The sequence below is a fragment of the Candoia aspera genome, chromosome 2 (assembly GCF_035149785.1).
Source record: "Candoia aspera isolate rCanAsp1 chromosome 2, rCanAsp1.hap2, whole genome shotgun sequence".
NCBI classification, from domain to species: Eukaryota; Metazoa; Chordata; class Lepidosauria; order Squamata; family Boidae; genus Candoia; species Candoia aspera.
In genome coordinates this window covers 230,200,819-230,227,396 of record NC_086154.1, presented here as the reverse complement: position 1 = coordinate 230,227,396, position 26,578 = coordinate 230,200,819, and the positions used below count along the sequence as shown (strand labels likewise).

The 26,578-nt window shown below is 36.4% G+C and overlaps 2 protein-coding genes and 1 non-coding gene across 4 annotated transcripts in view; 1 reads left to right on the top strand and 2 right to left on the bottom strand.

Annotated features, from left to right (window-relative positions):
* Positions 1-12,589: 12,589 nt before the first annotated feature.
* TMEM167A (transmembrane protein 167A) lies at positions 12,590-24,914 on the bottom strand. The gene is made up of 4 exons (XM_063295455.1): positions 24,795-24,914; positions 21,627-21,736; positions 19,601-19,635; positions 12,590-13,714 (listed from the first exon to the last, which is right to left on the bottom strand). Exons 1-4 carry the CDS (start codon positions 24,795-24,797, stop codon positions 13,644-13,646), a joined length of 219 nt encoding a protein of 72 aa, XP_063151525.1. The 5' UTR covers positions 24,798-24,914; the 3' UTR covers positions 12,590-13,643.
* LOC134492622 (U1 spliceosomal RNA) lies at positions 20,911-21,072 on the bottom strand. Its single transcript, XR_010067498.1, has one exon. It is a non-coding gene; the product is annotated as a U1 spliceosomal RNA (small nuclear RNA).
* XRCC4 (X-ray repair cross complementing 4) overlaps positions 24,883-26,578 on the top strand; it is a 151,311-nt gene continuing 149,615 nt past the window's right edge. For both annotated transcript variants that reach the window (XM_063295453.1, XM_063295454.1), the window contains exon 1: positions 24,883-24,970. The gene's annotated coding sequence lies outside the window, so the exon portion shown is untranslated. The remainder of the gene's footprint in view (positions 24,971-26,578) is intronic.

Genomic DNA, 26,578 nt, shown 5'->3' with positions numbered 1-26,578 from the left:
AGTAAACAGATATACAGAAATAAATTATTAATATTCATTTTCCTAGACAAGTATGAAAGCACTGGAACCCTCCATATAATGAACATAGGAAATAGTGTAAGGAATATATTTTTCTGTCAATATGCATCAAAAATGCATTCCATTTTTGCATCGGGAATATGAGCCACAAAATGATCTCCTATGTATAGAATATATAATATGAAATAGGCTTTATTTTGCAGCAGGTAAAAGTACTGGGACTTCTTCAGATGACAGCAAGTAGTGAGGAATTTTAGTCCTACTAGAATTCTATCATCCTAGAATCATCGCATTTTTAAAATGAATTTAATTGGCACATTGATTGCTGTTATAAATGTGGCATACTTTATCTCAGAAGCTGTGATGAAGAAATAAAGCAGAAATGTTGATCAAGAGATAATACTTGAAGTAGAAGAAGGTGGCGGTATTAATAAGGTTGCTTTCTCTTGCAATCCCGGAGACAAGTGAATGGAACTCCTTGTTTCATGACATTTGAATGATTCATTATTCCATTTCAAAAAATAAAATTTTCTTTGTTCACTTTTGATTATTCAAGGCTTCAGCTTCATATGAATATGATTGCTTCATCCTAATCACTTGGATTTAAACAAAAGACTTGCAAAACTCTAGCTTTGTGAGCTATAACTTACAAATTAATCTTTCCTTCAATAACACACACACACACACATACACACACACACACACACTCCAGACTGTATTTGGGTCTTCTTTTCCATAACTGTATAGGTTCCTTCCATTTGTAGGTGTAAGCTGAAAAGAGTGGAGGCTTCTGCTTTGCAAACTAGGTCTTCTTGCTGGTGAGATGAATGGACAGTTTTCATTGAAATTGTCTAATAAAATGTTCCTTGAGAATTTTCAGTCTGAGTCTCTTGCTTTGTGAAATTGGTGAGTTGCAGCAATAGGATGAATATTCTAAAAGACACAAAATACAGTCTACAGACAGCTCAAAAATAAAGGTGGAATATAGTTTTGGCTGGCTCATCTGTACCAGGGATATATTCTCTTCTCATCTCTAGTTTAAACCCAAAGCAACTGTAGCATTCATGGTCTGAGATTTAAGAGATGGCCCTGATGAGGAGGGATGGTAATATTACAAAGCTGCCAACTCTTGGGAGTTTGTTTTGTACCCAAAAAACATGGATTGAAGCATATCTGTTCCATTCTGAAATTATCTGAGGCTCTCAAGAAAAGTCAGGGGCTTTGGATATATGGAAGAAAAGTTCAGCCAAAGAAGTTGAATCAGGCATAGTAGGCAAGGTCTAGACAGATGTTATCAGTTAAAAAGTACAGTCTTGTAAAAATATAGGAGAATGGAAGCTTTACTGGAAATTCATCCCCCTGAGTGAGAGCATGATAGTAAGGTTGTGTCCTCTGGCCAAGGGACTCTGAATACAGAACTATTTGACCTTTTCTTGAGGAATGAACCTGATATGCCTTTTCAGAATTTTGCCAAACCATGATGACACCAAAATGATCATACATACTTCATGATGCATTTATGCAAATATCACAATTACATAGTTGTGTCAGAATGTCTAATGCAAATATGTATTGCATCATCACATATGCTTGCCATTTGTCCTCCTTGCTCCCTTCTGTGGATGCCCATGCTTCTGCTGAACGTTGAAAGGCTCAAGGGCCAAAGATCATTCAGTAGTCCTGTGTAAAAGAGCTTGTGATAGGAAGAAATAACAACAACAAAAAAGAGGAATAACATTTATTTCTTTAAAAGAAATGAAACATTTATTAAAGATGAATTTTATTAATTTTATTTTATACTGATGAATCTATAGTTCGTTCAGTATAATTCCAGTATGATATAAACTGGGATATATCCCAGTGTAATTAGGATATAAACTTTTAAAAACAGAATGTTCAAGTTACATGCACAATAGTTACCACAATTGCTCTACCATACTGGAAGAAACCATCTGAGATTCTAGGATACTTGAAGAAATAATTAAATGTGTAGGCATAATTTAAGATGAAGTTATTTATGTTAAGATTTTACTTGTCCCTCTGAAGAATTCAGAATTCTCAAATCCAGAGCCTGAGATTTGCTCACCCTATTCTAGTATAAAGGCAAACCTGGCCTACAGATTAATTAATGGTTTAGGAACTTGATGTCTCCTACATTGGATTCCCTCATCCTCTGCCCTACCAAAAAGCAAGATGCCTGTTTCTTCCTTGCTGAGGAAAATGGAATGTGAGTGGACAGAAAATATACCATTTAGTCTTGCCATTAATCTTTGACAGTATTGCAAAGTTGTAGGTTTTCCCAAAGTTAACAAATAACAACAACAATACTACTAGCACTACCAACAACAACCTCATCATGGAACTGCATATTGTAACAGGGCTTAAGGTCTTCCATGAAGGTAAAAGCTTTGCTGGCAATATCATAGATATTGGCAGTCTCCCAACCTGGACTTGCCTTAATGGAGGGAGTCAAGCCAAGAGCATACCAATATCCCATTCCAAATGGTGAAAACTAGAAAACAAATTTATGTATGGATTGGCCATCACCTGGTTCAACAAGGGCTGTATCAGATGCTATGACTCAGGTGACAAGTGAGGCTACATTCCCTCTGCTAGGCAACCAAGGCAAGAATGGCAAAGCTACCAGAAGGAAATTTGAACAATCACGGAAAAACAAGAAATTTTGAAATGCTACTATGAGTCACCCATTGATTTGTGATTTCCAGAAGTGAATGTATGAAATTTGGAGAATAAAATTTTCACAATCAAATATCACTGCACAAGAGATCACAGACGTTTCATACTCAGGAGACTCCATCAGAGTTAGGTGCCTATAAAAAATTTGAATGAAAAATACCACCACCACCACATTCTTTATGGACACTCAACTTAATTCAGTGAAACTATTAAAAATAATTAAAACAAAACCATTGAAACTCAAAAAGCAGTAGAAAAACAAATCAGCATAAACATCCATTTGGATGCAGCCAATGAAAATTTTGAGCAGCCAATTCAAAATAATGAAAAAGCAGTATGATTGTCAGTATATCTACATCAGAGATTAATCAGCTCATGTACAGCTTCACAAAAGTAATAACAATAGAACTAGGTTATAAACTGAAAGTAATCTGCCAACCAAAAACATCAGGTGTCAAAAGAATACAGTAACCTACACAATTTAAAACAATAAAAACTAAAAAAAAATGAGAAATAAAAGTAAGTTTTCAAAAAGCAATACAATCTAGACAGCATTGAGGATCAGAAGTCATGGAAGAATTAAAAGAGGGAATGGCGATTTCTAAGAAAACAGAATAGTATGAATGTAGAATCAAGCAATTTCAACAAATAGAAAATTTCAAACAAATCAGCATTGTTCTTTTCAGAGCTTAATGGTAAACACAAAATCAAGTGAATCCCCTAAAAATATGGAGGATTTTGGAAAAAAACATCTGGGATAAGCAAACAAGATCCAATGAAATGGCTATGTGCATATCTGACATAGAAAATAACCTTAACGAATGGAAAATATTGTAGTAACAGCAGAAATTGTAAAGAACAAGCTAAGAAGCTGAAGAATTGGAGTGTTCCAGGAAAAGATGAACTTCATAAGTTTTGGCTCAAATGTTGAATGTATCTATTTTACAGTCTGATCTTTGCAAGTGATTTCAATCAGCAGCAAGGATTAATAGAAGATTGGCTCACTACAAGCCAAACATTACTGATAATTAAAAACAAAACAAAAATAAACAATACCCAACAAGTTTCATCCAACTCCTTGTCTACCTACAGCATTCAAACTGTTAACAAGAATCATTGCCAGTAACATCTACAAATACGTGATCTCAAATTCGTTATACCCTGTAGAGCAAAAAAGAATTTTCAAAAATACTAGAAATAAAAAAGACCTACTTTTGATTGATAAACCAAGAAAATTGCAAAGTTTTAAAATCATGCAATGGAAAAATGGAAAATTACACTGATGATAAACACAGAAGAACGTGGAGAAGTTAATATCAAAATAATTTTTCAAGGAGCTTCTTTGTCTCCAGTGCATTTTGATATGGCTCTGATTACATTGATAATAATTTTGAATAAAATTCCATTGGAGTATGAATTGTCCAAGCAAGGGACAAAAATCTCACATTTGTTTTACATGGATGATTTGAAACTACATACAAAATCATCTAGAGTAGTCTTTCTCAATCTTTTGACCCTGGAGGAACCCTTGAAATATTTTTTGGGCTTTGGGGAATGCCTGCACATTCAGACTCAAATATAGGCCACAAGTTACAAAATTATTATATTCGTTTCATGTGTAGGCCTGTATATATGCATTTTTAGTTCTTAAACTAAAAATGAAGAATGAAACTTACCTCTTTAATGTGAAGTTGCCCAAATTTGAAATAATTTTTTAAATAAACTGTGATCTCCCAAGGAACCCCTAGTGACCTCCCATGGAACCCTAGGGTTCCACTGAGCCCTGGTTGAGAAACCCTGACCTAGAGAAATACAATCACTTTTAAGTGCAGTTCAGATCTTTAGTGATGACATCAAGAAGGAATACTCCATTCTGGCAGTTAAAAAAATGGAATACTGAATACTCAGATGGAATTCAACTATGGAATGGAAATAAAATCAAAGCATTGATAATGGAGGAAAATTATCCATATTTGGGTAATTTAGAAGGTATTTTGAATGCCCACATGAAAAAGAACACTAACTCCAAATATGTAAAATGAGTAAAAAATTACCAAATTCAAAGCTAAATGTTGGACACCATTAAAGCCATCAAACTATTAATAGTACAAAGACATTATAACACAAGATGTATGTAAACAGTATGGATCTGATGTTCAAAAGTATTGGTATGATCATAATGTTGAAAAAGTGCTATATTTTTATATCACTTTATTTTATATTATAGAATGACTATGTCAACATTTTATGGGTCTTCCAAATTCAGGTCTGGAACACAACATGCCAGACTTCAGAACAGTAAGTTCTGCTTACAGATATGGCAATACCAAATGATGACAGAGCAGCTCAAAAGGAAAAGACAGTAAAACGTTAGGACTTAACAAATGAAATACAGAGATTATAAATTAAAACAGCAAGAAAAGAAATCCCTATAATTATTGCAGGATTAGGAGACATAAAAATAGGATTGTCAAAACTGCTGAAGAAAATTCAATTCTTTGACTTCACAACATATACTTTATAAAAACAGTGTTGCTTGGAGCCACATGTGCGTTACATTTATGCATATTGTTTGGACAATTCTTAGGTTTTGGTAAAGCTTGACCCTACATTACCAGCATTTGCTGACTATTCTTCAGAAGATAATATGTAACAACAACATGTTATCCCTTAAAAAAGCTTCTTGCATTAAAATATTCATAAAGTTTGTTTTTAAAAAATGTTTCTTTTTTGCATCTGTTATGTTCTTTTTAATGTTTCAATCAAGCTAATTTAATTAAGGTAATTAAATTAATTAAATTAAGCTAATTAAGAAGACCCAGGTCTTCTTAATGCAAAAGTCTGAGGATTCTAAAGAGAACATAGTTGAGAAAAATTAGATAGAAAGCCACTGATTATTTTGTAGCTAACACTGCTGTAATTTTAATTTCTCTCCTTTATACTGTCTCCTTTTTCCTCCGAGGGGGAATCTTAGGGCCATGCCATAAATAAACCTTCATGTACATATTCTTCATGGGATGGGTTTAAAAAAAAAAAAAAATCCCATCTAAAATCACCTGGAGGTCTATTTTATCTGAAGCTTTCAATGTGATAGCTCAACAAAGTTAAACAAGAACCTTTTGTGTCTTCTAGTTAATCCCCTGGTTTTGATGAAAGCTTATGATGGCAAATAGGTTCTTTCAGCATTTCCAAATGATTATTTTAAAGAATGACACATATTTTAAAAAAGAGTCTAAAAGCAAGAGGATTTTTTAAATGCAGGGTTATAAAAATGTTTCAAAATTTAGACTGTAGTCCAATATTCGTTTTCTGCTGATAGAAAAATATATAGTAGAAGGTGATTTCCCCTTTCTTTTGCAGACCTCATGTCTCCAGATTCTGCTGCTGACATATTTTAAGCCTCCATTAGAAGAGTTGAGGAAGCTGCATAGGAGAGGACATTTCTACTGATAGCAGATGTGTATTCCACTTGTAATAGATTTATTTTTTACATACTTTCAAATATCCTAAAAATATACAGAGTGTCAGTTTGGTGTAGTGGTTAAGGCACCGGGCTAGAGACTGGGAAACCATGCCTTCTAGTCCCACCTTAGGCACAAAGCCAGCTGGGTGACCTCGGGCCAGTCACAGCCTCTCAGCCCTAGGAAGCAGGCAATGGCAAACCACTTCCGAAATCTTGCCAAGAAAACTAGTCCAGGAAGCCACCAGGAGTCAACAATGACTTGAAGGCATGCATAAATAAATAAACTCTCACACATAAACACACACAATTACATGGTAGAACACTGGCAAAGTGGATGTTCAGACAAGTATCAAGATATCCAGAGCTAGAAAAATACATTGGTATCCAATGAAGACATATTACTTCATGTAAACTAGCTAATTTTGTTGTAATTCAAAGTCAAAAGAAAGCATGTGAAAAGATGTGATAGAAGTCATAATGTCATGTTTTAAAAAAAGGTGAGATAAGGGAAAATGCATTCAGCAGAGGTTGTAGTGAAATACAACTTTTTGTTTTTACAGACTTACGAAAGAAGCATCTGCTTTCAGTGTGAAGTAAAAGCAAAGATAGAATAGCAATACTTCAGCAGAACACAGTACTATTTGATACCCAAAGACCATATTCACCTTCTTTAATCTGCTTTGGGAGCCCTTTCCGGAGTCTCTTCTCTCCAAAGCTAATCTATTTCAGCTGGGTTTAATACCTAAATGGGTGACTACCTGGGCATCTCAGGCTTTGGCTGGACTAGAGGAAAAAGAAAGTCAAATTTCCTGGAAAAAAATCCATAATTCCATAAACACCACTAGTAAATGAGTAAGTATTGGTGTGGGATAGCTCTGTATTTTTAATATAGCCATTTTTGCCCCTTATTGAAATCAGTCTGCAGAAGAAATGGAAGATCTCTCCATATAAATTTTATTTCTTCTCAGAAACACAAAGGAAGAGAGAACTTGCTTCTGAGGTGCATCATTTTTCAAATCTATCCCCAGTAAGACTCCTGAATGCCTGGAAAAGAGAATGTCTGCTTCCTCCCACAGATTCCTGCAAATGTTTGATCTCATCATTACTCATCAATGCTTGAATAGTTCTGCTTTGTAGCGTTAGGATCTATCTGTTTCATCTCAGAATAACATGTAACATTCAGATGCAGAGGAACTGAGGGAAATGTGTTGCTGTAAACCTACCATTAAAAGTACTATAAATCACACTAGTAGTTATGTCTAAGCAGCACACGTGGGAAGGGAAAGCATTCATTTAGGCACTTTTTTTTTACTGCACTTCCATGAGTATGTTCTCATAGGTGCCGTTTTTGTGAACAGCAATTTCTAGACATAAATTTTACAAGAGAAACTTCAGCTCTTCAGAACTACTGTAATAAACATTCCCCCAAGGAGACTTGTTGAGAGATGTTTTTAAAAGAACTTTTGTTGTTCTGGTAGAAAGTAAAAAATCAGAAGAAACTAACACAGATCTCTTTTTACAATGGTAAAAGGATACCAAGCATACCAAGACTATTGAGCTCTGTATTCGTACCAGATCTCACATAACTGTTGCAACTTCAGTGAGTAGAAAATCATGGTCAAATTCCTGTCTTAGATGTGTAAAAACAATCTTTAGAATAAGTGCAAATATAGTAGATTGGATCCAAGCTGATGTTCCATGAGCAGAAAAGTGAGATTTGGTGGAGGCTCCAATTCTTTCAACCAGAGGCTCCAGCAAATAGATTGGAAGGAAGTGATTTTTGGCAATTCTCCATCCCATCTGCAATTTTAGTATCACACATGCAGAAGAGTTTTGGGGCAGTCTTACAAGAGGAGAAGCCAGAGAACATCAGCCAATTCTAACTCTTGGAGCACCCATTTTGTAGAGTTCTTCTCTGTGCAAAATTTGTTATTACTCAGGGTAACCCATTTTTTTTAAATGCTCTAGTTTTTATCCCAAATCACATTAAACACATGCACAGACACACACAAAGTATCATATTGTCAACTTATCAGTTGTAGCTAGTAAGTGAAATGAGGCATTAGTAAACACATCTAGATAAGAATGTTAAGTATATGCAGATGTGTAATTTCTTGGTAGAATCCTTGCTCAATACAGTAACACTCTATTGATATTGTGATAAAATATTTTGTTAATGTAGGAATGTAAAATGCATGTATGACTTAGGATGTGGGGCCACATGCTAGTTTAGACAATCTTAAAACAAAATGCCCAAAAAATTCTGGGTGAGTTTATCAGTGGCTATTATTCATGGCAATACAGTACATTTTCTTCAGAAGCAGAGGTTTGCTTCCTGGGCCCCGTTAGATGAGTCGCTTAACTGATGGCACTAGAACTCCGTTGGAACACATAGGGTGGGCTGAGACAACGGGAGACAGGAAGTTCCTCAAATGTATTATTTACCTCGTGCAGTATCACCATGCTGTTTGTTCTTTCACCCATTAGAAGCACATTACAACATATCCTAAATATTATTTGACAAAATATGATAGCACCTACCTAAAGAATCTCATATGGTTTGAGCCTAATAAAATACTTGTAAGCTAAGCCATATTTAAACCAGTTTGCATACACGGGAACAAGCAAGAAATAAGAATTTCATCCTGGACTGCCTAACAATCAAATCTACTTCTCCATTTTAAATGTAAAGAAGAGCTGATGGTACTCCTATACTTATATGAATAATAGTAATAATAATAATAATTTATTAGATGTATATGCTGCCCTACTCCCAGTGACTCTGGGCTTGACTGAAGCTGTTATTCCAGAGTTGATTGGTGTCAGCTGGCATTCACGCCTAAATAAACAAACAAATAGCAAAGGAACTATCCCTCTGAATGGTGACTCTAATATATTCAAATGCATTATGCAAGTTATGCCTTATTCTAAATACATAATCACATTTAAATATAGCTTTAAACAACTGTCACTAATGGAGAGAACACCAGCCTGAAAAAATAGAGACTATAGTACGCACTGGGGGCAAATTGTATCTATTTATGCTTGAAGCTTAGAAAAGAAGCCCAAAACTTATTTACCCCATACCATAATCAGATCCCTATCAGGACTCCTTGTCACATCCATTTTGATAACTACCTTCTTGTTAAATATCCTAAGAATATTTAGCACATTAAGCTCAATGCTATTCATAGCATGCAAATTTGTGAGTAAATGAGCACTACATACAAAAATATGACTCTATTCTTAACAAGAGCAGAACCTTGTGGAAGTGTACTAAATGTATGCAACAAAGAGATCATGCAGTCCACTTTTAAATGTTGTGATTTGCTTTCTTTCATATTTTCTAAAATGTGTGAGATTAGGGAATAACTTCTTGACTTCAGTTAAGATACCATGAATACATAATGAATCATTTTTTCAAGTCTGAAGATTCTTTTTTAAAGTTCCATCATCTCCCATCTGAGAAATAGAGAAAATGCACAAAACCAAAAAGTACATTTCAATGGCCCGTAAAGGTTGTTACAGGAAACAGGTGCTCGTGTGGCAAACTCAGGTCCAAACAAATAGGTAAGGGAATATGGGGTCAGACATAAGGGTGAAACCAAACATTCATTTCTCCTTCACATAAAACTGATTTTCCTTCTCCCCTCCGAACTATCATTATGATAGAACCAAACATGTTAGCTTTTCCAAACTTCATTACTTTTTTCTGTGATGTGCAAAGTCCCATATGGTCATCTCTCTTCATAAACTTGGCTACAGGAAAGGGTGTATTTTGCCAAACACGTGATATCCAGATTATCTTTCAGACCAGGTGGTTTGTTAACAATCTGAACATTTTCTTCTTACTTTTCATTCCAGAAAAACGAAGACCTGCCAGTTGTCTAGCTTTTACAAATTGAGAGACACATAAATGTGCAGCCTGAGCAGGAAGCAGAGGAATCACTTTAAGGAAATGCAAGTAGTAAATTTAATGTATTCATTTGTAATTGAGTACGTCTCCATTTAAGATGACCAATTTATTTTCTTGCAGTTTTTCTGCTATGTTAGACATAAAAATACATCCTCCATCTTGTTACATTTTCATGAAGTCATATTATTATTTGTAAGTTTGTGTTGTTTTCCCAACTATTACATTCCAATGCGTGGTTATTTATACAGGTATTTCACCTGTAAAATTGTTTTTTTTAAAAGAGTGAATAAACAAAGGAAGCAATGAAAAGGAAGAGCTATTCATATTAGTAAATTGGAAGATGTTGCTGTATTAGGACTTCCTCTCCTCCCTTGCACATATTATATCCATTTACAATAAAACTTTCACATGGGGAATAAAATGAAAAATGATCTTTCACTGAACATTTGATCAGTGTTTGTCCATTAAAACATTAAGGTAGTATTTTAGACTTGGTAAATCTAAGCTTCCATTTTACCTTTGCTTATATGATTAATCTCATATAAAGTTTTTAAATACTTAGGTGAAAATTGCAAAATACTTGTTTGCCATGTGTGAAAACAAATCGTAGATAAAAGATTTAGGAAAAAAAATAGTAAGAATATTCACTTTAATTATAGTTGTTCTATCAAACAATGATAAAGAAAGTGCCACAACTTAAATATTTTTTGATCTTTTGCAAAAGAGGGGTAAATTACTGTATTTCTTTGACTACTGCCACCCTTTGTCATAATTATTCCCACTCAACTAATATGAAGTTTTGTAGATTCTTGAAGCTGTTTTTGTAACTCTTTACAATTATACGATGCAAATTAGCATGCAAACAATTTATCGACATTGGCTTCTAATCGTAATTGTTTGTTGTAAAGGAGTTACATGAGCATATCTCCTTCAAACAGATTTATTATATGATACAGTTTTTACATTAAGATCTTGTAAGATCTGAACCCAAACCAGACATCTTAAAGATGTGTTGGCTTGGATTATAATCCCAAAGACTTTGATGGCATGAGCTGTGGAAGACCATGCTATCTGAAAATAAGAAAACAAGTTATGCAGGTTCTGAAAGGGTTTTTTCCCCCACCATTAACCTTCTGAGTCTTCCAGTAAATCACGTGATTAAGTTACTGGTTCTCTTGAAAATATATTGTTTTTAAAGAACTTTTTAAAGGATTGTTGTTTAGTCAAAATAGACTATCATACCAATTTACAATAACTAAAAATAAAGTGATTGTGCTCTAAGTACTAAGATCTAAAAATACAATACAAGAGGAAAAAAGCAACCAGTATGCACTTCGCATTTTTCTGGACTCCTCACTCTCAGTGAGGTTCTATTCAAGGAATGTAAGATATTCTTCCCATTTCAGACTTAATTATTCAAGAAAAATGTATCTCCTTTCAGAAAAGTGTTGTAAAATCCTTACAAATATCTGGAATGCAAGATCCTATTTGTGTATAGATTAAGAAAAAAAAAAAAAAACAGAAGAATTTTTCTTGGTATCATTACCAGAATTTAAAAGAAGACACAAAAATGCAGACAAATGCCAATTATGATTAGTCCAACTTGGAAAGCTTCTGAGGAACTTCATGCAGCACAAGCTGTGGTATGCATACTGTGCCTTCCTTGCATTTATTCTGCAAATATCGCATGCAGGATTATTTCTCAATGCTTGCAAAGTAGAGGAACTCACTGACTGCCGACACCTCTAATTTCAGAATTAAATTTACATCTTAATACAGGTAGTCCTTGTTTAGTGACTGCAACTTGGTCATTATGTGAAGCAGTCACTAAGTGAAAACGTGACTGTGCTTATGATCTTACTTCAGCTTTCCTTTGTTTCACTGACTTGTGAAGGTTCTAAATGTGAGGATTGGTCACAAAGTTACTTTTTCATCACCGTCGTAACTGCAAACAGCTGCTAAACGAGTCAGTCACTAACCAAAGACTACCAGTAGTATAAAAATTACCAAATGCTAAATGCCTCCACACACCCCTTTCCAATGAAACAGACTGTATCATATTCTTCTCACACTCCTTCAAATGAATCTACAAGTGGTCCTTGCTTAACAGCAGTAATTGCACTGGAATTTCCACTGCTAAGTGATGCATCTGTAAAGCACGATGTCATGTGACCATGCTGCTTAGCAACAGCAGTTCTGGCAGTCCCTGTTACCATCATTAAGCAAGGACCATGCAGGTCTTTAGCGAGGACCTCATGTGATCACAACTTCTGATTTCCTGCCAGCTTCCTTATTGACTTTGCTTGTGGGAAGCTGGCAGGGAAGGTCACAAAGTGTGATCACGTGACATGCAAGGGCACTGCAACAGCCAGAACTTCAAGGACCAATCACAAGTTCAAATGGTCACCGAATGAGCGGTCATTAAATGAGGACCACTTGTATATAAATAATTTGAAAAATCAATACTTTGTAACACAATTCTCACAATACAGGTATAGAATGTAATTTATACAAAAATATATTTAAGGATCATAAAAGATTTCTTATGATTTGTGAAGTAAGTTAGAAGCCAAAGGAGTATTTATGCAGTTACACTGATACAGTGATACACAAGTAGGCAACAGACAAATGGAAACCAGATTAGATAATTAATTTCAGTTAACACTAAACCAATATTAATTGTTCTTTCAATTTTTGTAGCCCTATAATGAAAACCCTGGTGAATACCGGTGAAATAATTAAAAGGCAGTATTCGGATGTTTCTGAAAAAAAAATCTAGATTGTATTTCATTTTCCAGTAGGTGAGAGAAGTACATACATGAGATTTAAGTTCCAGAATTTAATAGTTTGCAGCAATAAGCAACTTTATATAAATTGTTTACTGAAAATCAGATGCAAGGTGTACTATAAATATTAAGTGTTGACTATATTATAGAGGAGCATTTGCTTAATAAAGTCGTAACAGAATTCAGTCTTGGTAAAATTATTTTCTATTGCAGATATTTTATAATTTGTAAAACCTATAAATAGAACAATTAGAAAAGCTCCAGTGAAACTGAACTTAATTGAAATCTTCTGTTTCAAATAGTCTTCCCAACTTTAACTCTCCCTCATAGTTTAACATATCTGTTTTCTGTTATGATATAATTTTACTTTCTCTTTATCTACACATTAAGATTTTATTTCTCTTATTCCTATTTCGATATGAAAAAAGTAAAATTAAAGACTTTTAAATAAAAAAGCATTTAAAAGGGTGTTGGGTTTAACATCAAATCAACTCTGGCAGACTGTCTCACCATTGTTGTAAGAAGCCTTTACTGAAATTTAGAATAATTAACATAAACAAATGTTACCCAGCTGAAAGGATTAATAACTGTATTTCTTTCAACATCACTGCTTTTTAACCAAAAATACTGAGACACAGAGTCAAAAGCCTTTCTTGTCCAAACAGACATTACAAATTGAGGTGTAGAACGTATTTTTGTCTTCTGTTTCTTCTTTTATTTGACTGCAAATTGACAGCAGTATATTCTTAACATTTTCCCATTTTTATTGTACAAAGAGAATACTGAAGGCCATTGCGATACAGCATACTGCTACATAAGGGCTCTTCCGTTCACCTGGAAGGAGAAACAATACTAAGTTACTATCTCCTTTTTCACGAGCAAGCTTTTTTTCCTAGTTTGAATGAAATAAAATACTGCTGACTAGGTCTGCAAGAGAATACAGAAAAAGAATGGCTGGTGGCACATTCCGGTGTAAATACTGTAACAGTTAATCCAAAAATTCTCCTGAAACCCAATCTCCCCATAACTAGTAAAAGGCATTCCACTGCCCCAAACAGTATGAATTTACCACCTGATGTTCACTGTTTGACAATGTCAAAGGTTCTTTTGATAAATTAAGTAGCATACTGGTAATACTTCAAATATTTTTCTTTAATTAAAGGAAGACCTGAATGCCTGAAAAAAACAGTTTAAGCTTTTCAAATATTGGTGCATTAACTAAACATAAATTTATTCTTCTCAACAACTAATCTTTCCACAACCAGAAACAGTTCACCAATTCTTCCCCTTAAGCAAGACTATCACAATTAACATTACAAGACATTGTCATCATCTGATAGGTATGTAATTAAACTGCAAATAGCTATATGATTTAACATGCGTAATTTCACATCTGTTTAATGTTGAGCAAGTCCACCTCACAATTGTCATATGTGTTGAAGTTTTCTGTTCTTAATTTTCTTGAAGGAAGCACCCATTATCCATTAGGATTGCATGTCTGTTAACAATACTTTACGAATAGGCAACAGCTTGTCTGAAAGGTGTGAACATCCAAAAGACTACTTAAAAGCAGCAGAGTTGCATTTTACATTAATGAAAAAATAGATTTATATAGAGTGTTAAAATAATCAGAAGGGGAAAAAATCAAGTCTAAATACTTAGAAATCTGGATTTCTTAGAAGGACACTTACTGTGTGTATAATTTACATGGCCATATAATACCTATTACTTCTAGAGGCCACACTCTAGAACAGGGTTTGCTGACAAGTAACAAGTACCAGTTTTGCAAAAAAGCAAGTCCACTAGGCTGCTTTGAACACTAGGAAACTGCTGTTTTAGGACATTTTGTTTAATCCTTTCCTCCATTCTGATCTTCCCCATTCCTGTATATGTGGCAGAGAAGGGCAAAGATAGAGATACTGTACCATCTTTCCCCTCTTCCATGGAATTAACAGAGGTGTGTGTGTGTGTGTATGGGTGTATATGCCCATAGACTACTGATCTGCAAAATAAAAACTGCGGGAGATTGTAGTACTGAAACTTTCAATCATTTTTAACTATGATTTTGTGTTAGAAATATAATTTGAGGCAAAATCATCATCAAGCATTCTGTGAAAATTACTTTAAATATATTTTATTTCTTATAATTATCTATCATGTTGATACCTTGCCCTTCTTTCATTTTATTTTTTGTATGTTTGCACTAGATTTTTTGTAATCTTACTAAAAAATCCCCAATAAAATTGGAACAAAAAAGTGCATAAAAAGCAATAATATTTTTTAAACTTTGTCCTCTAAAATTTATTTCTGGCAAATTGAAGCATATGTAATAATGTGACCTGCAACCAGAAATTTAGCAGTGTTCCATACCAAGGCTAATGAATGAGATCAGTATTTGGTTACACTTAACAAAATCTTTAATATTTTTTTAATGATCAACTCAAAAATCTATATACTTGTCATGTTCGCCGTTCCAATGTTGCTGGTACATCGTAATGTTTTGCATGTCATTTCACTGATGCGTGTTTCATCTGGGAAGGGAGGAGGATTCCATCTTGGAGAGTGGTTATCCCTTGGCTGCTGGGCTGGAATATATTTGGGTTATCTCGTGTGTTCAAGGTTATTTTCCCAGGACATCAGTTGAAACGGTTACCAGCACCTGGGAGGGGGGAGTTTGCAACGGCAGGGCGAGGGGAGGGATTACGTTTTGAGCCGAGGGTTTTTAGTTTGTATTTGGCGCGCTTTTACTCATTCTCAGCTTTCTCTGTATTTGCATACTATTCTTCTAATAAATCAGATATCATTAAGTATCTGCTTGTGAGTCTGAGTCTATTGGGATAGGCAATCGTTACATAAAGCTGAGAATCCAATTTTTTTTTTTTCCCGTTAGCCCCTTTCCAGATTTATTTTGTGAGGGAGAAGTGCTAGTGATGAGCAAACCAAATCCACAAACCATGGAAAGCGAAGAATTGAGCGAGGGGGAACCCGACTCTACAGTAATAAGAACGGAGAGAGTCTCTCCTCGAGAGACTTCAGAAGTTCGGGAGGGGTCGAGCTTCAGCCTAGGAGATGAGGAGGTTGGAGGTAAAAGAGCCCCTGAACCGACTGGCGAGTCACCAGGCGAGTTGCTCACCTGGGATGAGACACAGGGAACCCTACCAGGGACGTCAAGAACGTCTTGGAAGCAGTGGTACCTGTTGTCCCCAACCGTGGTGAAGAAGGAGGGAAAGGAGGATTCCCAAACCCCTGATCGTATATAACTGGTGGAGGCTAAATTGGAGTCCTTAGAATTTATGTTTCGGAAAATGTCCATGGACTGGGGTCCACGGGAGAGGAGGAGAGAGGAGTCCAGTCATAAGTATTCGACTCCTTCGTCGCCCCCACCTTCCCCAGAGGAAAGGAGTAGGACCCGGCACCGAGAGGAAGTAAGAGCAACGAGGGTGAGAATTTCAAGGTCCCCTCCTCGAAAGCGGAGATCCCTGGGGGCTAGGAGGAAGCCCGACCATCCAGCTGTGGCGAAGGGACTGCCCGGAGTGGGGGTAAAGGACTTTACCGTTAAATTTGATGGAGATCCAACTAAGCTGTCGTTTTTCCTTACCAATGCAAGGAGTTACATGGACGAATGGGAACAGTGTTTCTGCTCAGAAAGAGCCAAGATTAATGCCATTGCCACTAAGCTCAAGGGTTAGTGCCGATTGGTACGTGCAGTTATGTCAATCGGAGGCCCCTGAGCTGGAGGAGTTCGAGGAATTCCTGTGGGCGCTAAAATTACACTTTGAAGACCCGTTAGCCAAGGAAAGAGCAAAACGGGCATTGAGGGAGCTGTGCCAGGGGCCACGATCGGTGGCAGACTATGCTCTGGAATTTAAGGCTTTGGCTGGGAAAGTGGAGGATTGGTCCCAATCCACTTTAATAGAACTTTTTAAGGACGGTCTGAATACAGAGGTCCTAAGGTGGTCGCTTGGCCGAGACGACCCGGATTCCCTGTATGAGTGGATACAGCTGGCAGGGAAGGCTGAGTATGCCCATGAAACTTTTGCTCACCGGAAGGTGATGAGATATGCTAGCCTCAGCAAGGGTTCCCGCACTGCTGCACCCACTGGAAAGTCCGGCCAACGTGCTTGGGAAGAGGAGAGAGAGCGCCACTATGCGAAGGGTCAATGCCTCCGATGTGGGAAGGAAGGTCACCAAGCGGCGGCGTGCCCGAAAAGAAAGACCGAGGAACGTCCGGGAAAGTCGTCGGGGAAATCTCCCTCTTTACCCAGGAAAATGAAGGCGGCTTTAACTGAGACTGAAGTGGAGGAAATTCCTTACTTCGGGGACGAGGGGGAGCCCGATATATTCCAGCCAGCGGGAAACGCCAGCCACCTGCTTTAAAGGGCGCCTCTGGGCAGGTAGTAGAGGAAGGGCGCGACCATGTTTCGGTGAGTGGCAACTATCCCACACTGACAGTGAAAGTGAAGCTAGGCTCCCGCACAAGAACTGTTGAAGTGTGGGCTTTGATCGATTCAGGGTGTTCGCGTTGCTTGATGCACCCTGACGTGGTGGCCGCTTTGGAGTTACCCAGTTTTCCACTAAAACGTCCCATGATTTTTACCCAGCTGGATGGTTCTACGGCGGGGGGGAAGCCAGTCACCCATTCCATGGGCATGGTGGTGTTGCAAATGGGCAGCCACTGTGAGGGGCTGCCGTTTGTAGTGGCACCTGTGGGGGGTCCTTTAGTCATTCTGGGGATTCCTTGGTTGGTCCAGCAAAACCCATATATAAATTGGGTGCACAGGACTTTGACTTTTGGGGATGGTTTCTATCAAGCCCCTGGGGAGGACAACGCTCCGCAGGCTGCAGTGGGGAGGGCGGTGGCAGCAACCCCGCATTTCTCTGTATTTGCATACTATTCTTCTAATAAATCAGATATCATTAAGTATCTGCTTGTGAGTCTGAGTCTATTGGGATAGGCAATCGTTACAATACTAAACACCTCTCATCCAAGGATTCTGTTACTGTTTTTAGACAAAATGTGAGTATCTTCAACAAAACACATCCAGTTCCCATTTTTTAAAACGTAGTAAGACTTGCCAACACTTAGCAGGAGATCCCATGTTAATATTCCATGTTACAAAAGAATACTGCCATTTGATATTAATACTGAAAACAGTGAGGAAAAAAACCCTTATACTTTATCCATCCCTACTAAATCTAATTTGCATCTGAAACACCAACAACCCCACCTCAAAAATGTGTAAATAACAATATTGGGATAAAGGAAAGAAATCTAGTAAGTTATCGATGTCTAAACAAAATTAAGCAACATATTATGCCTTCTATTTGGGATATAGTTGGGAAGGTGTAAATAGATCCCAGTTAAGGATCTAAGCCTAGTAAGTGTACTTTACCTCTTTTGTTTCAGGAAATTGTCACTATAATTAGGTACATGAAAGTGGGGAAGACTCCTGGTCTTAATGGTTTTCCAGCTAATTGGTATAAAAAGTATATTGGGTTTTGATTCCCAATTTTGTAAGTCTATAGTGGTTTCAAATTTCTTAAAAATGCTTTTAGTATTAATGAGGTAAACATCACATCCATCCACAAGCTCTGCAAGGACCTTACTACTATCTGCAGATCTATTCCTTTGAAAAATGTAGAAGCTACGATTATAATCACTACTTTGACCTCTAGATCACAGGATGTTCTGCCAATTATAATGCACCATTGCAGGGAAGATTTATGCAGGGTTCATCAAGTTTCTGAAAATATCAGATTTTTAAGTGATGTTCTTGCTTTAACTCACACAGATTAAATCACACAATAATTAGAAATTCTGAAAAATATCAGTGGACTTATAACAAAGGGGACAGAGGCCAAGTATCTCCTATATATTGTTAGATATTTCATGTTTCAAAAATAGACCAGACATCTGTCTCATTAATACACAAATTCAGGATCCTGTCTGGTTATTCTATAAATCAAAGGAAATCAGATTTAATGTCAGTGGGTCAGAGTAACAATTCTCAAAATATAAGGATGAGGTTACTTTGACATACAGTTTGATTTTGCCCTCTTACGATGGTGTTTGATGCTGACATCAACCAAACTGTACATATGCCTGTGGATCTATTACTCAGTACAGTGGATACAGCCAAGTTCTCCTTGGCTGTATCTGCTGTACTGGAATCTATCAAGATATCAACAATTGTGGATTATTCAAGCATGGGGGGTGGTCAAAAGAATAATTATACAATACTGGCCAAAGAACTCAAGAAATATTGTCAAAGTTTTGTGGCTGTTCTGTTCTGTTCTGTATTTTAGGGGTTTTCCCCTTTCCCCCTTTGTGTTACTATGCCTCTTAATATTGCATTTATCCTTAATGCTGTTAAATGCAGTTATACTTTTTATTCATTTGCATAATAAAAGTAAAAAGACTGTACTTTAGTTGACTAGGGAAAAAAATCCAGCAGTAAAAACTTTGCATATAGAAATTGTCTGTTCATGTTTGCAAAATTCACATTTGTAACTCTGTATTAAGAAATCTGTTTACCAAAGATAAAATTGCAAATAAGAGCATGAAGATGCCATCTATATAGGTGGAATAATACTACTAGCAATTTGCATTTTTTCAGCAAACGTACACATGCTTGAATGTTATACGTATTCGACAATAGCATATGTGCGCATGCGTATGTACAAGTAACTAGAAACAGTGCAGCATGGCTGCCTACTTACCAATCCTGGCACACTTCCAGAATATGCCCAATAATCTGAAAATATATATTAATTATAAGAAAAATAATTTCATATTTTCAGTAGATGCAAATTAAACAGATACAATAGTAATGACAAATATCCCAATAACTATTTTTAAAGAATCTTAAGTCTATTGATTTTTTTCGTGCTCACAAAATGCTTTTGAATTTCTCTCAGTTACAAACATAATCGAGCACGCAGTCTTGAAGTCCTGAGCATACAGAAATAGTTGCATTTTTATAAATTACGATTCATTTTTTTAACCTTACAGATGGGAAAGATCTTTTTCCCAATGTGTAAATGTATAAAATTTTTTATACATTTTTAGTATAAAAATCACTCAGTGGATATAAGTTTGCATCAATCAAATCATAACATTAACCTGCATATAATGTGGCTTTTGATACAGCCTTCCCTACAAATATTCAGAAACAGCACAGAGTTCTGCAACTTGTATCAGACACAAAAAGTTGTAATAAAAGATTGTCCACAGCAAAACTGCATTCATTAAGTGCAAAGTTAAACCATGGGATGAAATGATACCTTAACTTTGCACTAAAAGAAATCCTATCTAAACAAAAAAAGAAATTAACTTCTCAAGAAAACAAAAATGTTTGGATCCAACAGCCAGAATTCCTCAAACAGACAACAAAATTAATACATAAATAAAATGCTTCTCTACAAGCCATAGAAAACACTGAAATGTCAACATATGTTAAGTGTGCCTCTATCAAACTTTGTATGATTAACAAGGGGCACAGTGTACAATTTTAAGTATTGCCCTCTACATCTTGAGTTTGTTCAATTAGCTCAAAAAAGCCAGTTGTTACAATATCATATCATGTCACATGATATTGCAGAGGTATACAACCTGAGACTCATGAAAGCATTAGATGTGGACCTGAGAGGTTTCCAGAGCTGTAGCCTATTTTTTATTTTTAATGTTATAAAGAAAATTATTTAATAATTGAAGTATAGTAAAAACATATTTAATTTGTAAATAAAAAGACATCCAATTACATATTTAGCTAAATTTTTATTTGGCTTTTAAAGTCCTAATGGCCCGAGACAAAGGAATTTGTTTTGCTCCATATCAGGTTGCTTGGAAATTCGATTTAGCTTCTGCAATTATTCTTAAAGTCCTTCTGAGGGTCAAAGAAAGGGCATGGTGCCAAAAATATGGAATGAACTGCCTAGGAAGGATGTATTACTTTTATTGCCTACTTTAAAATGGTATGTAAGGAAGTTTTATTTAGAAAGAGGGTTTTTAGATTGGGCATTTTATCTTAATTAGTATTTTACTGAATAAGTATTACAGTGTAAATTATTATGCAGTCGAGTTTCCCGCATTTGGGGAAATCACAGGGGTCAGCAGACCCGGAGTGCAATGGATGAGCCTCACCCTGGGAAAACCTCCTTCGTGATCAAGTAACTCCCCTGCCCTACTGTATTTTATCGTACTTTATCTCACCATAGTATATTTTAGTTAATTTTACTGTATTTTAGCTGTTTTATGGTATATTTTATATCTTATAGTGGCTGATGCGCAACTCTCTGATATGGTCATTTGACTAATCAATAAAGTTATTCAATTCAATTACAGTGTAAGTTATTTTATATACTTATTACATGATTTGTACATTGCCAACTTCAAACTAGCTTTCAGCTATTTACAGCCATAAAAATGCAAAATAAAACCACAGAATTGTAACCTCCTCCCCATAAAATAATAATATAGAACACTGAGAGGTGAAATTAACTTAAAAATTCTTTTCTTCAATGTTCCAAATAGTGAAATCTCATAGCTTCTTAGAAAGGCAGGCTCCATTTTAAGAAAACGAAAATTTTCTGTGATTATAAATGAATTATACTGTAATTAAGCTTTCAAGGATTAACAATGCTTAGTATCAATGAATCCATTTCAAGGAAAAATCAATATACTAAGATTAAAAACTAACAAGCTTACATGCATATCCTTTCCCCAAATTTCTAGAAATTCACATACCCTGTTTTATTGTTATCCAGTAATCTGGGAGCCAAAGACCTTAAGTATGCACATGTACATATAAGCAGCAAGATTACTGTCAGAAGACTCTGAAAATTGAAGATTGCAGACTGAAAGAAAATGTGATATAAAATATTAGTTGTCAGTTTTTAGAAGTTCTCTTTATTGTATTCATGTCCCTCTTCCCATAAATAAGTAGAAAAATAAGAATTTTAACAGCCTATTACTATTTTTCATTTTAATTCCAATTTAGTAATTTTGCCTAAATCTAGTAACAGTGAAGTACTAATTTCTTTTTCAAAACAAGGTATTATTGAAAATTTCAGATCATTCATAAAATACTTGTTTTGCAAATTAAAGTCTTCAGCTTAATTTGTTCTCCATTTGTTGGATATGTTTTTATATTACAAACTTGTGCATTTTAAGGGAAACTTGGGACACAGTGAATCTAATAGGCATGCACTGCATACTCTTTAGTATGTCCTGCCAATAAGAGATGACTGCATAAAGTTATGAGAAAAGGGCAGATTTTGCTTTCACTGAAACAGTATCTCAGAGTATAGTACAAAGTGAATTAAGTCTCTCATAATAATTTAGATGTAAACCTGGAGAGCATAGGATATGCTTTATGTTCAGAAAAGGCTGTTTTAATCCTTGACATTTACAATTTGGGTTCAGAAAGGCCGAGTTGATTTCTGCCTTAAACCTTGTCATGCTCCCCGATCAAACATCCCCAGAACATCTGATTGGATTCGCATGCATGAATGGAGTTAACACGTGTCAGAACGTGCGAGTCAGTTGAGTTGGGAGGGGGGACATGCCAGGAGTGTGAAAACATCTTGTTTGGACTATCCCTGGTATTCAAGGTCAAGCTGCCGAGCAGTTGGAGACATCTGCATCAAACTGAACTGAACTGACACGAAGGGGGGAGCTGCATGCCTGAAAAGGGGACGGGGTTTGAACTCATTGGGTTGTTTAGCTTGGGGAAAGTGTGGGAACTTTCATTTGCAACTTTGTAACTGTTCTGCATACTACTCTCCATTAAAGAGATTTCTACTACAGTCATGTATGAATCGAACTTAATGGCAGATTTGAGTATTACAGTCATTACACCTTGAGAAATTGTTGCCATTTAATAGCATTGATACTATCACTAGCTAGGCTGGTTGTCTCATTTAGCATAGAACCTTTGTCTACTCTCATAATGGATTCTACTTTTTAACAATGAACATGTAATGTGGAAATTAGGATTCCTGTCTTATGCTTCCAAAACAAGGCAGGGATTTGAAGGTGTGACTTCAGACTCTACTTTGAAGAGAGCAAGCCAGAGTTCTCAATTCACACAGTGCGATAAACTATGTAAGGAACTTTCAAGGTTTCTTTAGCTAATCCCATTTGGCAAAAATCAAGTGGGAATAACTAAGTAGTCCACACTTGACAATCTGGATTTATTATTACTTATTAAATGTATGTGCTGCCCGACTCCCAGCAACTCTGGACTGGGAGACAGTACTGAAACAGTAGAGTGCCATACAAAATTATTTAAAAGATAAAAACAGCAAAATGAAAAGAACAAAAAAACAAAAAGGTAGTGATGGCAGAATAACAAACCTGGTGGAAACAAAAGGAAACCCCCTGGGTTAAAAGGAGGCTTCAGTCATCCTCACCAAAGGCCTGGGTGAAGAGCCAGGTCCTCAGGCCCCTTTAAAACACCTTCATTTAAATGAAACACTTCATTTATCATGTTGTGCAAAGTAGCCATAGTGTAAAAATGAAAAAGGCAATTTTTCTAAACCAGATCTAGAAAAGTAGTTCCTACAATCAATGCTGCAAAACAATTCTCAGTCCTTCCAAGGATCTTTCAAAAGACAATTCTCCTTGCTACCTGATATGCTTAGGACTGCATGTGCTTCTTCTTTCAGGGACATCTGCACTGAGTACCTATTATTTCCCATGAAACCTCTGCTTACCTTGCTGCAACCAAGTTTGTAATTAAATATAATTGGTGACTGTCACAATTCTTTCTCTATCATTGCCTTTCTTTCATCTATTGTTTTGTCCCAGGTGTAATAAAGAGACATCTCACAAGAGATTATACAGTGCACACTGATTTTAAATAGAAATGGAAGGACACCCAACTTAATGCAGTAGAATTTATCTCCATGTAAATATGTGTTACGCTGTATTACTAATTTATTGATTTTAACATTTTATGTATTATTTTGGAGGGCTTCCTCTTAACAAGCACTGCACCACCTTTTATTGTTTTTGGTTCTGCTCGCTGTTATTCTCTCTTTGTTGGGGGATTATGCTATTTTTTTAAACCATGTTAACCATGTTTTAACTGTTGCCATATTGCATACCCCGCAAGATGCTGAGATCATCAGACTGCAGCAGGGTACAAGTTTGATAAATAATAGTGGATACTGCTTGGTGTTTTATAGGGACAATCTGCAAAAAGGCACCTAAATGTTGTGCCTTGAGTCTACATAAGTGGTGTGTAATAAATATTTGTTAGGTCACCAGAGACCAAAGAGGTAACAAATAGAATCAAAATGTGAAACTTTTGACTTATCTCCAAGAACTGTGCAACTGACCACAAGTGCTTTAATAGTGATCACAAAAGCAATTTTCTAAAGAAAAATAAAACGAAGGTAGCACACTTCCTTGAACAGTTAATATAAAAGCAGCAGGCACAGAGGTAAGATAAGCATTAAATAAATACTGTGTCCACACAACCCATTTATCCATGGTTAGTTGAACCGCAGTGTACTGAATTAACCGAAGTGCACGGGGTTCTTCAACACACTGAATTATAACTTAATCACACGGGCGAGGTTCGCACAAAACCCTGAGCCGTAAACTAGCCAGGCTATTTGGCGAACGAAGATTTCGCCAACCACAGTTTGCACAAAGGAGAAGATGGGGAGGAGTAAAGAATGATGCTCTACGGGCGACATCACCTTTTACGATGCGGCCAGCTAGGCCGCTCTCGCAACGCCAAAGGCAACGACGCTACAATGGGGAAGGGGCCGAGTGACCTTCCACGCGTGTTATCGGGCCATTCCCAAGGGGGTCCGCTGTCCCACGCGTGCCGCCAAAGGAGCCACAAGGACGGCCGACCCCGGTTTCCAAACGAGAGACCTCTTTCCCGAACGCCGCTCTTACCATAGTTACGCGCCGCCACGAGCCACATCACACTTCCGGTAACCAGGGGGCGGAACCTGAAACAAAGAGGAGCCTAAGGCGCCTGCTGATTGGGCAGAAGAGAGGCGCCAAGGAGAATATACATACACTGTTTACATATACAAAAACCGGAAGTGGAATTTTCGGTGCTGTGCGAGGTAGGAAAGGGAGGGTGGGAGGAGAGGAACGGCAGCGAGATGATATTTGTTAGAGTGCCCTTGTGGTTTGACTGATTATAAATCCAGCGGGCCATTATTATTATTATTTTATTTCATGTCTGTTTTTATATATAATTCAAGGCGGCGAATATACTTTTCTTAGTCATTCTTCCTCTCAGGTGTTTCTTGTGGGTCAAGGAGGAATCTGCACAGTTGAAAATAACGCAGACATACAGAGACACACGCTTCTGGCATTTGGTATACAGGGTGTGCGTATACAGGGGGTGAAACCTGGTCCGCCTTCTTTTCGTCGCCTGGGTCGTAGAGCTTTATTAGAAATTTCTGGGTGTTTTTCCAAGTGCATTTGTTCAACGGGGTCCCATTTCTGCTTCCCCAGGGGAACGTTAGCTGCTGCTTCTTGTGTCCTCGCACTGTGATTGTGAGGTAGCATAGGCTGAGAAGAAGTGACGGGCCAAAGGTTGTATTTAGTGAGTTCGTGGCTGAGGGACGTTTGAGAACTCAAAGGTTTCATGTGCAGGCTGAGGAATATAATACTTTGATTTCTCCCAGTACCTAAAACTTCTCTTCCTAACCTTCCAAATTAGGAAAAAGGTAAAGTGAAAACTTGTAATACGTGATGTATTGCCATTTGTGAGCTGCTTGATAGAATTATGCTTCCTATGTCACAGGGACTCTTTAGTGTTTTTTTTTTACTAAGTTCTGTTAAATAATTGGAAGAATGTGAGCTGGTAGCTCTTTTTTCTTAGAGCTTGTTTTATAGAATAGATTGGGGTAACATGCAAAGGTGAAACATTTCTCTGAATGTATTCTGCTCTGTAGTTTGGTATATTAGTACCTTTGAAGATTTTGTTAACTTGATGCTTGATGTGTCTTGATATGGTTAATCAACTTATCAATCAACTAATTACCAAATTATTTTATTGGTAGACATTCCAGCTAGTGACTACTTCAATGTGGTTTCTTTTGCCATTGAATTGAAGTTTTGCTCCATTGGTCATAGCATTGAAAGATAATTTTTTTCCTTCCAGTATTTCACAGTGTATAGTATTTCAACATCAAACTACCCAGAAATAAACATTAGTGAAATAAATAAGTATGAATATGATGACCAAATTTGGTATCGATATGCATCTTTTAAACCCTTTCCTCAGCTTTTACACTGCTTCCTTTATTTTATTTATTTATGAAATTTTATCACTGCCCATCTCCCCACAAAAGGAGGGACTCTGGGCGGTTTACAATAAAAACAAAGTATAAAATTCAATACAATTATAAATACCATAAATATAGACAGACAATAAAAATATAAAATGTGATAAAATCCAGATGGCTAAAGATTCCATATTCTGTCTCCCATGACCTAGAGATCTTTTTCTGGTTAGTCAGTTATCAGTGTACAGTATATGCAGAGTTGGGGATTTGTTCATGTGTATCACTATACAGTTACTTACACTGAACCAGATTTTCCATTTTATTGCCTGATGTTCATAGTTGGAGCTTTTTGCAATAATTCTTTTTGTTTTTATCCTGTATAAATTTGATGCTAACTGCATACTTGGCTGTATTATTGGTTAGTCTTAACTTTAG

Excerpts from the sequence above, each read along its gene's own strand:
- TMEM167A (XM_063295455.1), bottom strand. Across the intron at positions 19,636-21,626 it reads CTGGATAACAATAAAACAGG|ATTATTGGGCATATTCTGGA; the intron begins GTATGTGAATTT and ends ATATATTTTCAG. Across the intron at positions 13,715-19,600 it reads CTGGAAGTGTGCCAGGATTG|GTGAACGGAAGAGCCCTTAT; the intron begins GTAAGTAGGCAG and ends TTCTCCTTCCAG.